The sequence below is a fragment of the Peromyscus eremicus genome, chromosome 15 (genome assembly GCF_949786415.1).
Source record: "Peromyscus eremicus chromosome 15, PerEre_H2_v1, whole genome shotgun sequence".
NCBI classification, from domain to species: Eukaryota; Metazoa; Chordata; class Mammalia; order Rodentia; family Cricetidae; genus Peromyscus; species Peromyscus eremicus.
The window spans coordinates 17653017-17669753 of NC_081431.1; the positions used below are offsets into that span (position 1 = coordinate 17653017).

Genomic DNA, 16737 nt, shown 5'->3' on the forward strand with positions numbered 1-16737 from the left:
TGCTAGTAGTAACTTAATAGTCAACTTTGGGATCACAAGCTAATTGAAATTAGTGCTTAAAAGGGAGCTTATTGTTATGGGTTGACAGGTGCATTGGATTTTGTGAAACAGTTCATCTGGAAAAGTGAAGATTTGCTACCCAGAAAGTGTCATGGATAGTAAGCATTGACTCAAACTGCCAGTTCTTAAGTGTGAACACTAGACAAGAAACCTTTTTTTTGGAACAGTTCAAGGGCATGGGGTCTGAGGCATTGTGACTTCTTCCTCTAATCTACAGTGGGAACCCCTGTTGTATGGCGGGAAGGAGTCACATCATACAACAGGGTCCATGTGGGAGGTTTATTGAGAGGAGGGGAGGGAAGAGGGGCAGAGACCTGGTCCCTGGGTTTGAGAGCAAAGAGAAAGAAGAGGTGGCAAGGCCCGCCTTTATAAGGAAATGTAGTGAATGCAATGTAGTGAATGCGCACAGGGGCTTCTCTTAGTGGGCGGCTGAGGATATATCCTGTCAGGACCCTAAGGGCAGGCCAATACAGATGCCTAAATGCTAACGACCCCACTCCTTCATTCTTTTTGGGCCCTGTTGGTTATAATAGTGTCCATGTCTTCAAACAATAGAGACAAAGAGAAGCAGAGAAGCAAATACCATCTTTGTCTTGTGTTCATAGCACCCTCAAGAGGCGCCTTCGTCTCTACTATCACCGCAGGAACTCAAAGTTTAGAAAGAGGGGAGTAATTTGAGAGAATAGAAAGGTCCAATAGCAAAGTAAACTAAGAATGCAGTCATTTTTGCAGACTTGATTTCCTTTCCTTTCAGTGCCACCTTTTAAACTTCCCAGGACCTTTAGAACTTCAAAATTAGAAACTTAGACATATCAACAATATTTGGTCTGAATTTAGAGTGTGTAAAATTGGACTTGGTGGCCTCTGGTTTTGAAGAGCACAGAAAGAAAAATATCCAAAGCACTTGTCTTCTGATCTCTTTAAGATCCAGTTAGGAAGAAAGGTTATTCATGGAAAGTCTGACAAAAATTACAAGATGACTAAGTATTGTTATTGCATCCCTGTATTCTGCAGTTCCATTCTTTAAAGTATTGTCCTAGACAACATAGAGATGTTATTAAAATTCGGCATTTAATCTTATGTATATTTTTATTTCTAGAGCAAGGATGTGAACTCCAAAGGCAAAGGATATACTTAACCATGTTGTAATGGGCTTGTTTCCTGAATCATGTGCATTCTTTGTTACAGACATGGAAAGAAACTGTAATAATCAAACTGAGGATTTGTCTAGTGGATGAGGGGGTGGCCAGGGCTGCTTCTGGGATCTATCTCAGCAGCACTTCATGGGTTCTAGCACTTTAAATCCTGGTTTTTTGAAGATGATTGGCTCAGGTTAGATTACTGTATTTGTCTGGATCAGTACTGTGGCCAGGGGCATGTTGACTTCAATTGTGAAGTAAGGGGAAAAAAGGGGAGTTGAACATACTCTTAAAGCTGACCTGGAGTTGATTTTGTATGTGAATATAAGACAGGAGAAAACATCCAGAAAATTCAACAGTGTGTAATGTACTGTAAGACCTCTTCTTTTCCAGAACAAATACTTTGTGGAGCCAAATTATTATTTCAATTCTAGGAAAAAAAGTGAAAATTAGCTATGTATTTCTGTAAAAGCCAAAAAACTTGGCTTTTTTGCTTTGAAAACATGGTGTTTTTGTTTTGTATATATAGGATCTATCTACCTATCTATCTATCTATCTAATATATAGAGAATAATAACGTTTAGTTATTGCATAGCTCTGTAATGTGACACCCAAGTTATTAAGAAGCTTAATTAAAAACATATTTATTCTTGCTTGTTTTTTGAGTCAGAGTCTCACTCTGGCTCAGGCTGGCCTGGAATTTAAAATCTAGTCTCAGCCTCCTGAATGCTGAGATTGCAGGCTTTTGTCAGAATGCTTGGCTAAGATATTATTTTATTCTTTCTAGATTTGTTTATTTTGTGAATATATGTGTTTTGTCTGTATGTGTAGCTGTGTACCACTTGTGTTTCGGTTTGGGGCTTGTGGAGGTCAGAAGAGGTCATTGGATCCCTTAGAACTGGAGTTAGGTATGGTTGTGAGCTGCCATGTGGGTACTGAGAATTGAACCCAGGTCCTGCAAGAACAAGTACTCTTAAGTGCCGAGCCATCTCTCCAGCTGCCTTAGTTACTTCTTTATTGCTATGATAAAGCATCATGACTAAGGCAACTTGTAAGAGAAAGCATTTCATTTGGTTTATAGTTTCAGAACCCATTACTTTTTAACTTAGCCTCAGGCAAATTCTTAGGACAAGGGAAAAAGCAGCCATATTCTTTGCCAAAGTTTTACAAGAATGCTCACTAGCCCAGCTGCTGTTATTGTTTGCCCCTGGCACCCCTTGATTTCGGCCTCCACATACAGTCTGTATGGCTCTCGATAGGATCCTGCTAGGATGACTCATTAAGCTCTGCTCACAGTATTCAACTATTTTCCTAGTCCAACGTCTTCCACATTCTTCCCAAAAGCACATGGTCTATCACAGCAATAGTCTGGTACCAATTTCTGTCTTTGTTACTATTCTATTGCCATGACCACACCATACCAAAGCAATTTAAAAAAGAAAATGTTTAATTTGTCTTAGGGTTTCAAAGGGTTAGAGTCCATGAGTGAAGGACCAGCTGAGAGCTCACATATTGATCCTCAACCATGAAGCAGAGAATAAGAGGAATCACACTCTATTTTCGACCTCAAAGTTTGCCCCAGTGACATCTCCTCCAACAAGGCCACACTTTCCAATCCTTCCCAAACAGTTCCACTAACTGGGCATCAAGTATTCAAATAGATGAGCCTGTGGGGGCCATTCTCATTCAAACCACCACACTAGAATAGCAGTCAAAGAAAATTGGTAACATATACCTATTAGGGGATGTATACCATGTCAGAATATGTTTGGTGATGAGAGGTCTTTGAATTTTTCTTTCCTTCTTTCTTTCTTTTAGATTTGCTTATTATGTATACAGTGTTCTGTTTGCATGTATGCCTGCAGGTCAAAAGAGGGCACCAGATCTCATTACAGATGGTTGTGAGCCACCATGTGGTTGCTGGGAATTGAACTCAGGACCTCTGAAAGAGCAGTCATTCCTCTTAACCTCTGAGCCATCTCTCCAGCCCCTGATTTTCTTTCATGTATTTATTGCTCATTTCAGTATAGTTAACTTGCATTTATTCTTGATATTTACTATAAACACGTACATCATTCAGTTTAGGATTTCCAGAAAAACTTTGCACATAATATATAGTAAAGTACTTTTGGGCTCATACTATTTCTGTTTCTTCATTTTTGGGGTCACAGGATAGGGCGTGTACAGGTTGGTATATTTCAAATTAAATCTAGGTTAAAAGCAAGGCCATTTGAGATTCATCTGGGCATGTAGCACATAGAGTTGTGTGGGAAATGGCTCCATCTCCTCTTCTAGTTTGCAGATGGGAGGGGGAGGTCATGGGCAGTGTTGCCCCGATTTAGAACCTCTTTGTTTTGCTCTCTGCTAAAGTATGTGGTCTTTCCATTTGATCAGTGTCTGTGTTTGAGGACAGTTACCTGAGCTCTCAAGGTGGTGAATTTTGCACTTTACATTCAATCCATAAATATTTTAGGTTAGCATCCAAATAGGTACTTCAAATCTGAATCTTCATCTGATGTATTTTATGAAATAGGACCATATACTAGAACTTTCTTCACAGATTACCTCATTAAGAAACTTTGTATGTGTAATACTTCAGAAGTTCACCTTACTGTGTTTTAAGATTAATATTTTATATCTCAGTTTCCCCTGAATGGCATTTAACAAGGAAACCCAAGATTGTTCTGGATATTTTCACCATATTCCTACATTCAGCTAAACTTAATATTTAAACTGAACTGGTTATTTACTTACTTACTTACTTACTTATTTTATTATTATTTTTTGTTTTTTGTTTTTCGAGACAGGGTTTCTCTGTGTAGCTCTGCCTGCCTCTGCCTCCCAAGTGCTGGGATTAAAGGCCCCCCCCACCTCCGCTTTTTGGTTTTTCGAGACAGGGTTTGAACTTTCCAGCTCAAACTACATATTTATTAACTTGGATGAACTTAGGAAATAAACTAATCTATCTCCCTAAATTGTTATTCATTACCGTATGCCTTTTAAAATGTATATGCCGGTTTTCATCCTTGACTGGTTGATGTTGTCATTACCTGACATGGTAAAACATTAGCTATGAGAGTAGGCTTTTGTTATACAACACGAACATTGTTTTGTTTTTGGTCTTTTGAGACAGGGTTTCTCTGTGAAACAGTCCTGCTGTTCTGGATCTCACTCTGTAGACCAGACTGGCCTCGAACTCACAGAGATCCGCCTGCCTCTGCCTCCCAAGTGCTGGGATTAAAGGCGTGAGCCACCACCACCCGGCTTTTTTTTCCCCCTCATTCTTCTGTAATGATTATAATAAGGCAGTTCTTTAAACAAATCTTGGACTGAGGGGGGCACTTTTAAGACAAAGTCTTATGTAGCCCAGGCTGGTCTCAAACTCACTACTGTAGCTGAGGATGACTTAAATTCTGGTTTCTTCCTTCCTTGGGCTAGGCTTACAGGAGTGCACCACAACACACTGTGGATTTTTTTTTCACATTTGTAAACGTTTATTCTCCTGAACTGAAAAAGACTCGTAACCACACATTGTAGTTTTGCAAAATTACACAGAAATTGAAAATAAGGCTCTTTGTTCATAAGTGCAATGAATCTTTGATGTCTGGTAATCTGCTCTAGACAGTGGAAACAAATTTCAACCACTTAAGAAGTTTTCAGGACACAGCAAATGCATTTCCTTAGGCCACAAAACATCCAAAGAGGAGAATGCACATGAGAGGCATTTAGTTATTGGAAGGACACTTTCAAAAGTGGAAGGATTCTCCTGCCTAGGATGATTTCTGTCTCCTTTTAACCTAAGGGGTTTGATTAAGAGGTATTGGGAACATAATTTACTTCACACTTAATGGCTGCATGTTTAAAAATGAGTATCCTGCATCTACAATGTTTGTGACCCAGAAGTGTTTCAGATTTCAGGCTTTTAATTTGTGCATGAGATGGAAGCTTCATGGTGTGGAATTTTCCACTAATGGTATCATGTCAGCAAGTGGAGTTTCAGGCTTAGGGGCTTTGGGAATTAGGAATGAATGTTGAACCTAGAATAAGCAACTGATCGTTTTTCTTAAAGTTACCAATACATTGAACATTTAGTAAATATTTATTACACTTAATAATTTAGAATTAAACCATCTTAGTTAAACCATCTAAACCAAGTTAGAATTTTATTGGGAACTAAGATTTTTTTTAACATAAAAACAGGTTATAATTCAAGAGTCAGGGTTATTTTAAACAGTAAAATATTTTCTCTGTAGACAGTAGTAAAAATTATAACATTTCCCAGTAAGCCCCTTTAAGCCAAATGATAGCTGAATTATACATATAAATACTGATTAGATTCTGGGATACAGAAGAAACCTATCTTCATCTGTTCGGAGAGCTATGTTTTACTGAAGTTGTGTAAGTGAGATTCCTATTCATCTTTCCCTTCACTGTTTGATTTACAGCAGACATTTTTCTATAGGCTAATCCATAATCTAGAAAGATTTTAGCCTCCCCTCCTGTAAGTATGGCCAGCATTTTCTTTCATCAGCTTGATACATTACAAATTCTTATCCTAATAGTGAAATGTTTCACTAAAGCTTGCCCAGTGATTATAAGCCACAGTCATCCTAGGGTCCCCCCTGCTAGGTAGCCTCCCCGGATCTGTGGATTGCAGTCTTATTGTCCTTTGCTTTAAATCTAGTATCCACTTATGAGTGAGTGCATACCATGTTTGTCCTTCTGAGTCTGGGTTACCTCACTCAGGATGATATTTTCTAGGGAACTAAGATTTTTTTTTTTAAGATTTATTTACTATGTATACAGTGTTCTGCCTGCATGTATATCTGCAGGTCAGAAGAGGGCACCAGATCTCATTACAGATGATTGTGAGCCACCATGTGGTTGCTGGGAATTGAATGCAGGACCTCTGGAAGAGCAGCCAGTGCTCTTAACCTCTGAACCATCTCTCCAGCCTCAGGAACTAAGATATTTTAATGTGCCTCATATTTTAAGAGATTTTTCTTGACATTTTGAGGCATGTTTTCTGAAGCACAAAAATTAAGATTTTTTTTAGAAAGGCTGATTGGCCTGTGGGCTAAAAAGATGAAAATCCAGATAAAAGTTGTGTTATTTCAAAAAGACTAACTTAAGGTAAATAATGTGCTTTTGGAATGTAATGTATGTTTTAGGATTCCACCACAATGGTGATAAATTGTTTTGAGTGTAATAATATATACCAGGAAGTTTATGGCAGTATTATTTATAATGACAGAAAACTGAAAACAACTCATCCCTTTCATTGTGGGACCAGTTTAATTATTGTATGTATAGCTAAAAAAGAATATAAAAGAATGAAATGGTTTTATTTGCAAGGTTATAGAATGGTCTTTAATATTATTAAATAAACAAATCTAGTTATCTGTCAACAGATGATACTGTATTCATCCATAAAGAAGAATGAAATGGCATCATTTGCGTATATGATAGTCTTATATATGAGAAACATGAGAATTGACAATTTGGAAAAAGGGACTGGGTGGGGAGGAGGAGGTAAGGGGAGTGAATATTAAAAAGAATAAAGCATGGCTGTGTGTGTCCATTAACTTACTGTGGAGGCGCTGGGTTTGAGCCCTCACATCACAAAACAGCAACAAAAGTAAATATATATATGTATTTTTATGCACAAATCTTCAGAAGAATACTAAAAACTGGGTGACTGGGTGCCAAGTAGTAAATATATGAGAAAGGCTTCACATTTTGCTCTCTCAGTGTGTGTGTGTGTGTGTGTGTGTGTGTGTGTGTGTGTGTGTGTGTGTGTATGTGTATAAAGTAATTAGATTAATACATGTCCTGTATATAGGGCCAAACACAGCCTGACAAACTAAATGAGTTGAGCGTTTGCTTCCCCTTCTCTCTTAAAAAGGAGTGTGACTTCCTGTCTTCCAGAAACTGAATTCACCAATTTCTTGACCCTTTCAGAGCAATCACTCAAGTGTACTATAGCAAGAGAAGATCCAAATAAGTATAATCTTTTTAGTAAATTAATGTATATGGCAAACATTTGGGTTTCCTTGGGGTATATATTGACAGTTTAGTAGGAATTAGTTAGATGAGCTATTTACCATATTTATTATCAGGCTCAAATTTCCTCCTTTATTCTGTTTCAGGGAGGAAATAATGCTGGCCACACGGTTGTTGTAGATTCTGTGGAATATGACTTTCATCTTTTACCTAGTGGAATAATTAACCCAAATGTTACTGCCTTCATCGGTGAGTGTTTCAACTGAACTGCTTGGGGGACAATAGTGGTATATTTTCAATATCAACACTGACTTCACTTTTGCTAACCAGATGGTTCCTTGTTGTGTCATTAATTTCGGCCACGATACCTTGAGTCGCCAGATGCTGATTACCCTTTTAGGTCTTTTGCCCTAGTGGTTTCCAGGGTGTTGGCTTTGCAAGCATCTGTGCACATTGTAGTCCTTATTCCATAGAAAAGCTCTGATCAAGTCAGTTTTCCAAAGACTTTCCAACTCTGACTATGAAATAAGAGATGTTTAATTTTAAACCCTTACAAGTATAATTTGATGGTTTGTATTCTGCTGTTTAAAAATGCTCATGACACACTAAATTGATTTTTGTGACTGCAGCAGAGAGTGATTCTAAAAGACATTCATTGGTCCAGACCATGACGCAGCCACACTGTTAGCTTCTTTCAGAACATGATTCACTTGTTTCAAAGATATTTCAAGTTGTTTTCAATGTAATTTTAGCATTTTATATCCCTATCATTTATACATATTATAAATTGAATAATTTCTGTGGTAATTCCTTAATAAAATGCAATGTTCTGTTAACAAATGTAACTTATTCTGTTCAAAATAGATGGTTATTACAGATGTCTACATTTTAATATTTATAATATGTATGTCTATATTATAATTACAGGTGTTTAAGGTGGAGGATTGTTTGTTTCTTTTAGGAAATGGAGTGGTAATTCATCTTCCTGGGTTGTTTGAAGAAGCGGAGAAAAATGTCCAAAAGGGAAAAGGTATGAATGAATGAGTCTAACTGTAATGTGTTATTTTCATTAAATGTGTTATTAGCATTTTCCTTATCTCTTTGATTAGTCTTGTCTACCTCCCTTTTCTGTGTGACTCATCATACTGAATGATGAAATATCTGCACCCCACTTGCTGAATCCACTTTCTTTAGTTTCTTTAGAATGTTTTCCTTAGACTATCCCCTAAACCAACTTAGAAGACATGTTTCCACCTCACAGACAACCGAAGGGAGCTTACTAGTTGTGCTTTATCCTTGAGGTCAGCACCTTTAGTGTTGCTGGAGAGGCCACCCCTTAGAGAATGACACTGTAGATGTTGTCAAAGGTAATGGCAGATGTTTGTTTGTCTTTGGTTTTTCGGGCCAGGGTTTCTTTGTGTGGCCTTGACTGTCCTGGATCTCGTATTCTGTGTAGCTTTGGTGCCTGTCCTGGATCTCATTCTGAACTCACAGAGATCCATCCACTTGCCTCTGTCTCCCGAGTGCTGGGATTAGAGGTGTACGCCACCACCATCTGACTTTTATTGTGTGTGTTTTTTTTGTTTGTTTGTTTTTTTTTTTTTTTTTTTTTTTATTTATGTTTGAAACTTAACTTTTTTGAGCTGGGGATTGAAGCTAGGTGCCTGTATTTGACAGGCAACTTTCCTAGCTCCTGAACCTGATTTGAATATCCAGATGTTAGTTTTGAAAGCAGTTTATCCTGAGAATACATAGAACTTAATGTACTAATATAAAGGAAACTACCTGTTTGAATTTGTTCTGTCTGTTCCTAATTTATTGAATGATGGGACCAGATATGAAAGCTCTCAGCCCCTGCTCTTGGTAACTCATAGTTAGATGGGAGATGCATCTATATCATTAACATTCCATATCCTAGGTGTAGTAAGCTACAATACTTTGGAGAAATCATTATTTTGTCTAGGCACATTTCTTTATAACTCTTTCAGAAAGGGTGCCATTACTAAAACCAATTACCTTCTCTTGAATGTCCCACATGCTATGGACCTGATTCCTGTCCCTATGTCCAGGAAAGTATTTTCCTGCTATTTGCTTTTTGGGGGTTATTAGGAGTATTTTATGTGTGACTGCTTTGAGACAGGAACTATTTAGAAAAAGAAATATGGAGATAAGAGCATGAATGAGCTTGTATGTTAAGAAGACCAGTGACAACCTTGATAAGCTCAATGTCTTCCACGCAGAGGGAAAGATACAGACATGAGTACGTCAGTCAAAACACTCTTATAAAACAGTCTGTTCATAAGGAAATTAAGTCTAAAAAATTGTTACACAAAATGTTAAAGTCTATCTTTTCTGTCCTAGGTCTAGATGGCTGGGAAAAAAGACTTATCATATCAGACAGAGCTCATATTGGTATGGATGCCATATTGTGTTTATTTATAACTGCCTTTTAACCAAATGTATCAAGTGAAAGCATTTAGAAATGAATTATTTCTTATGTTTGTTTATGGATTGTAGTTGAGGTTAAAATATTATAAGATCTTGATTTTTTTGTTTGTTTTGACAAGGACTAGATTGAAATACACCTATTTCTGAAGACAAGGGTAACTAAGCAGATGAGTAACGGCAGCAGTATTCTGTAACATCTTTAGTCATTAAAGAATAAATCATATCAAAATACAAAGCATTTATTTGTACATGTTAACATTCCTATAAAAGTGCATGTGCCCTGCATCAGTTTTTTAGAATGACTGCTATGATGAGATGAATTATTGCTCTTCATTCTAGTCTTTGTTAAGTAGAACTACATTCTGAAATTAATTTCAGCTTTATTGTACATGTTAACATTCCTATAAAAGTGCATGTGCCCTGCATCAGTTTTTTAGGATGACTGCTATGATATGAATTATTGTTCCTTATTCTAGTCTTTGTTAAGTAGAACTACATTCTGAAATTAATTTCAGCTATCCCTAGTAGTGGGGTTTTCTTCTCTTTACCAATGGGTAATGAGCATACATGCAGGTAAAAAATTAGACTAAATTCTCAAGGTACTTTTGTTTTCTTCAATGTCTAGACTTTTGTAGAAAACAGAAGCAATATTCAAAACAACTTCAGAGAGAGTAATCAAATGTAATTAGAAGGCATTAAGGTTCTACACTGTGAAAGTCATTGTTCTGATTATACTAATAGCTTCCTCCTAGGGCTAGGAAAGCAGTAGCTTTGTGTCAGGGTACTAAATTAATTTTTTTTTTTTGTTGTTTTTTGTTTTTTGAGACAGGGTTTCTCTGTGTAGCTTTGTGCTTTTCCTGGAACTTGCTCTGTAGACCAGGCTGGCCTCAACTCACAGAGATCCACCTGCCTCTGCCTCCCGAGTGCTGGGATTAAAGGCGTGTGCCACCACCATCCGGCCTAAATTAATTTTTGAAAATACAGTTCAACTGCTTTCTGTCAGCCACTTATTTGTGGTTTTCTAGTTGCCTTTTTACTTTCTCTGATAATGGAAAGTATTTAAATGCAAACGCTTTTTTAACACAGAAGAAATTGTATGGCATATTCTGATATCTCAGTTATATTATAACTGACTTGCTAAATTAGGGTTTAATGAAACAACTCTTAAAAATAGTTCTGGTCCCTGAAATAATTTAGAAAGGCTACTGTCTGGATAACAGAATAGGAGCATGTGATAAACTAATCATATGATAGCAGTTTGAAGTATAACACGATATGCTGACATTCACAAAAACACAATATACTCAATGATAGAGGCTTCCGAAGTGCCTAGAAAAATTTCTATGATGACTTTTCTGAGTCATTATCTGGTCCCTTTGATCAAAGGTTACCACAGCTCATACTTCTCTTATAGATTAGTTTTGTCATTTGGAACTTTATTTAAAATTATAGTTTATACTGGTCTCCTGAACATTCTGCCTATAATTGTTACAATTTTATTGTTATTGCTATTTGAAGTAAAAGTTTTTCTTTTTGAAATTTTTTTTTACCTATTAGGAATATACCAAAATTTTTTATCCCCTTTACCATTGAGGAAAATTGGGTTTTTCCAATATTGGTTTATTAAAAATAGCTTTACTGTGACATTCTTATAGCTGTCATTTGCTATATAATATTCCAGTATAATTTTAAGGATACTCTTTTGCCTACTTGTGTGATAATGAGACATGTATTGATTCACACTCTGCAAATTCAGCATCTGTAATGTAACTAGTGTACAAAAATTTCAAAACTCTGAGAAGGCGTGCCAGAGAACACTGGTGATCATAGAAAGCTTTTGACTTACCTTGCCAAGCAGGGCTGTGGGTGGAGCTGCGCTGTAGCTTGTGCAGTGCCTCTAAAGCAGCAGATTAGGGGAACAACACTTCTGCATAGCTTTGGAAGCTAAGGCTTGTAAGAGGGCAGTTTCAGTCCAGATTTCATCAAATTTTTCTGGTTTCTATATAACTAATATGTATCTTCTAATGCTTGTGGTGGTCCACGCCTTTAATCCCAGTACTCAGGAGGCAGAAGCAGGTGGATCTTTGGTTTGAGGCCAGCCTGGTCTACAGGATGAATTCCAGGACAGCCAGGACCACACAGAGAAACTGTCTTGAAACAAAGAAACAACCAAAACGTTTCCCCTAAATCTGAGAACTCTATCATTCTGTTTAACAATTTATTTGGAAATAACAGCATAATTGGAAAAAAAATCATGGCATAATATGATAAAATCATTGAAATTGCATCCCTAAAACTGAGTTTTATGATCTGTTAATTATAAAGTTGTTTTTTAAAAAAAAACAAGTAAATAAACTTTAGTTAGAAGTTCAGAAACCAAAATCCTAGGCCTTCCTGCCTGTGAGCTGTTTATGTAGTGAGTCAGTAAATATTTGAGCTCTTGCTGGTACAGAATTAACTAGCAAACTGACATTGTCTTACTACTGGGTATTGTGTCGGGGTATGAATGTGCACATAGGTGCATATAGGTAGGCGCACTGCACAGGAAGCTTATTATTGTGGTCAAGGACTGCAAGGGATGCTGATGTGAACAGAAGAGTGTTTGCTATATAAGAATTTTTCCTTAAAAGTTGTGAAAAGCCATTACCTTCCAAAGACAAGGATGCCATTTGTTTGTGTCTTGGCAAGCAATTTTTGGATGCAGTAAAGAATATGGATTCCAGCCAGGCGTTAGTGTCACATGCCTTTAATTCCATCACTGGGAGGCAGAGGCAGGCAGATCTCTGTGAGTTCGAGGCCAGCCTGGGCTACCGAGTGAGTTCTAGGAAAAGTGCCAAAGCTACACAGAGAAACCCTCCCTGTCTCGAAAAAACAAAACAAAAAAAATTTGGAATCCATGTCCAAGAGTGGAAAGAGGCACAGGTTAGAGTGTATGTAGTTTTAGTGAAAGGTGATGGAAGGAAGGAAGAAAGAGGAGATGTCAAAGTGATCCCTAGACTCCTAGAGTCCAGAACTTGAAGATGAAGAAGGAAAAAAAAGACTATCTTTGGCTGGGTGTTGGTGGAGCACACCTTTAATTCCATCACTGAGGAGGCAGAGGCAGGCAGATTTCTGTGAGTTCAAGACCAGCCTGGTTTACAGAGTGAGTTCCAGGATGGCCAGGACTGTTACACAGAGAAACCCAGTAGTTTGAACTTTATTGAATTTCAGGTGAGGATATTCTAAAATTAGCTTTTTTTTTTTTTTTTTTTGGCTTTCTTGAAACACTTTGTGATCCAGTCTGGCCTCAAACTTGTGATCCTCCTGCCACAGCCTGAGTAGTGCTGAAATTACAAGTGTAAGCTGCCATTATGGCTTTTAGAAATTATACCCATAGAATTTGTCATAAACAAGGTTGGAAGGATTTCTAGTTGTAGTAATTTGAAGTAGACTATTTTTATCTTGTTTATCTTGTATGTTATCTGTGTTTCAATAACAACTGTGATTTGTTTGATTTCTCTTCAGTATTTGATTTTCACCAAGCAGCTGATGGTATCCAGGAACAGCAGAGACAAGAACAAGCAGGAAAAAAGTATGATATATCTATATATTTAAAAATTTGATGTAGTTTGAGCATATCTACATTCTTATGTATAAATTCTGAGCCAGAAATAAACAAAACAAAACCCAGAATAGATAAGAATATTTTACTTAGGTTTCAGAGAAAACCAGTTGGATTATGCAAATAAGCTTGCAGGAAACAGCATAAATAGCAGACAGTCATATGTAACTTCCTTCTTTGGAAAGATCTGACCACAGACTTAATCTCCCCTCTGTAACTTAAAGCTTGTTGGTTTGTTTTTTAAGTTTGGGTACCACAAAAAAGGGCATCGGCCCAGTGTATTCCTCCAAAGCTGCACGGAGTGGACTTCGGATGTGCGATCTTGTCTCTGACTTTGATGGCTTCTCTGAGAGGTAAATAGACTGGTTTTTTAATAATTAAGAAAACAAAAACATTTTTAAAACCAAGTGCAAAATTGTAGCATCAGTATTCAGATTTACTTCATGAAAAATAATCTGATGATGATGATGTAAGAATGATGTCCTAAGAAGACAGAGCCATATTTTTAAGGACTGACATGTGAGCAGCTTTTCTGTGAAAGGAAGTGCTCCCAGTATGGCAGTATTGATGTGCTCACCATGTCCTAGGATCTCATCTTTGGGATTTCAGATTCAGGGACCCTATTATGTCTTCCCAGGTCCTGGTAAGTTATTTGGGCACATCTTCAAAACTAGAAATGCTGCACTGATATTCTCTGTAGAATGGTTTCCATGGAAAATGTAGTTGTTTGTTCTCACTGGCAGGCAACACTGTAAAGTCCTAGAGATCAGTTGCTAGTTTCTGGGTGTCATGTAGACTGTCCCCGTTCATTTCTTATGGTTCATCTTTTCTATTTTCAGATTCTAGTTATTCTATATCCCTTCTCCAACTACACACGTCACCTTAATTATATTTTGTCTTAAGTGTAAAAATCTATCTTAAGTGTATAATTTATTCATATGTTTATCTCCTTTATTAAGTTTTATTTCTCATAAAATCTTCAGTTTCAGAACTAATTTGCTTTTAAGATCGTTTGCAAGACACAAAAATCACTTGACTTGAATGATATTATTTGAAGTATTCTTTAAGACAGTTAATGCCCTGATCTGTTTATTTCTCAGATTCAAAGTTCTAGCTAACCAGTACAAATCTATATACCCTACTTTGGAAATAGACATTGAAGGTGAATTACAGAAACTTAAGGTAAGGCTTTCTTAGCTCAGTGATGTGCTTTTAAATACTTACTTGTCAAAACTGACATTTAGGTTTTTCATGTATTCTAGCTTTGTATTAACTATTGAAAGAATTTACAAGTCACTCCTGGACATAGCATGTTTGTGTAATTTCACACAGTTTCATCTAGATGGAATACTGGATGGGAAAAGGAATGGTATGTGAAAGTAACCAGATCATAGGTCTCAGATGCACCTGCAGGACACTTAGCTTTTATTCAGGAGACAGTTGGAAGCGATTGGAGAATTTTGAACAGAATGAAACTCAGGTTTGGATTATGAAGAAACCATACATGGCTGCTGAAATGTAGATAAAGAAAGGGACATGTAAAGTCAGCATGTTTAGGATTGATAACCAGTTAGTTTCTTCAGCATTTATTTCTGAGACAAATACTGGCCATCAAAGAAGCCCACCCATGCATGGTAACTATTAGATCCAGTGGTACCTGAGTTAGCAGAAGGCTTCTCAATCACTGGTAAATCTCACTTTGTTTCCTATATACCTGGTGATTACTTACTTCTTTAAAAGTATTAATATTGTTATCAGAACTGAGTAAGAATCTACATATCATATGTGATTCTGGAATAGTTATAGACCTTAGGTCTCTTTATGATTCTCATAAATTAGGTGTGGTGGCCTACGCCTGTAATCCTAGTACTTGGGGAGTAGAAGCAGGAAGGTCAGAAGTTGAAGTTCATCCTCAGCTACATACTGAGTTGGAGCCCATTCTGGGCTTCATGAGGTTATTCTTGAGGGGGAGAAAAAGAAACAAAGAAAAGAAACAACAAAGAAAACAAGGTTTTCATAAGTGACATATGTTGTAAAGAGTCATTTTTAGCCACACTAAAAGGACTGAAATATGCATAAGAAAGAGATTAAGCTCCAAGACAAGCTCCAGGGAGGGGCCAGACAGACATTCATTAGTGGATGCAGTATATTCATGGGTTCCTGGTAAGTAGCTTCTAGAATTACCCTTCCTGGTGTCTGTAGTTGAAATCAGGTTTTATTGCACTGTACTACAGCTCCCAGGGGAGTTCTTGTTTATATTTGTACTTGAATTCAATTCTAAAGTTAAACATTACTAGCACCTCATGTTAGTAGTTGATACTGATGACATAGTATGGAGTTCTTATTGTAAAGAAGGAAGCAGCACTCTGCCACTGACGTTGCATGCTGGGCAGTGTAGTTTGGGCCTTTCCACATTTTGGTGTCACTCTGATTTGAATTTGAAAATTGTTGGTTATATGGATTATAAATGCAGCTTTTCAGATACCTTAAAAATGTCAAAGTGCCATCTAATTAAACAGAGAGTTCTTTTTATTCATGAAAGCTAGCTTATGAAGTTGGTATAGAACTTTTAGATGTCACATAGTGCTTGTATATATGTGTTGTTCAGGACTTCACACATACTAGGTAAGTACTCTGCCGCTGTGCCACATCCCCAGCCCTTGTACTGCTAATCACTCTTTCCAGAGAGACCAAAGCTAATCCAAATGTTGCACTAGGATGAGCCCCATCTCCAGCGCCTTCTGCTCGGATTTGTCAGTTTCCACTGCCGAAGGCCAGGTAGTTTACACTTTGACTGGTGTTATAATGTATTAGTGCACATGGAAACTGGTTTTTGTCTTTGTGTAGGGTTATATGGAAAGGATTAAACCGATGGTGAGAGATGGAGTTTATTTCCTATATGAGGCCCTCCATGGACCACCCAAGAAAATCTTGGTAGAAGGTGCAAACGCAGCATTGTTAGATATTGATTTTGGTAAGTGAGATATGATTCATAGGGAGTTTGACTGAGCCCAAAGTACTTAGATATAAATATTAATGTTAGCATTAAGGAGGTTATAAATAGTGCATTTAGCGTTTGTATTCAGAAATGAGATAGCTTGTCATCTTATGGCAAGGTTTTAAAAGGAATATTGTGGCAAGCACAGTACAAGTTTTACACTTCATCAGAAAAGTGGAATTATTTGGGTTCTGTGGGTTTGGACCAGTTCTGCAGATTGTGAATTTCATTAGTTGATTCATGATTTATTCAACTCCTATTTCTCTGGAACTGAAAAATGATAAGATCATTTTGGGGGAATCTTCTTTTAAGTCTTTACAAAAATAGAAATTAGGATTAAACATATATATTAAGATCTAGGCAAACCTGTGTATGTTAATTCACACTGTTATAAGACTTGCTGCTAGGCTCAGCATTTCCTCTATCCTCATGGTTAAGCTAAACTTACTCAGATGACTGTCTCATTAGTCTTGGTGGTTATACCTAAA

At 37.1% G+C, this 16737-nt stretch overlaps 1 protein-coding gene across 2 annotated transcripts in view; it reads left to right on the forward strand.

Annotated features, from left to right (window-relative positions):
* Adss2 (adenylosuccinate synthase 2) overlaps positions 1–16737 on the forward strand; it is a 31281-nt gene that overhangs the window by 4197 nt on the left and 10347 nt on the right. The window contains exons 2-8 of one of the 2 annotated variants that reach the window (XM_059280436.1): positions 7349–7451; positions 8164–8232; positions 9564–9614; positions 13155–13221; positions 13497–13604; positions 14352–14433; positions 16099–16225. In XM_059280436.1, the coding sequence (XP_059136419.1) occupies positions 7349–7451; positions 8164–8232; positions 9564–9614; positions 13155–13221; positions 13497–13604; positions 14352–14433; positions 16099–16225 (607 nt within the window). Of the gene's footprint in view, positions 1–7348; positions 7452–8129; positions 8233–9563; positions 9615–13154; positions 13222–13496; positions 13605–14351; positions 14434–16098; positions 16226–16737 lie in introns of both variants that reach the window. The other variant, XM_059280435.1, reaches the window with a different exon arrangement.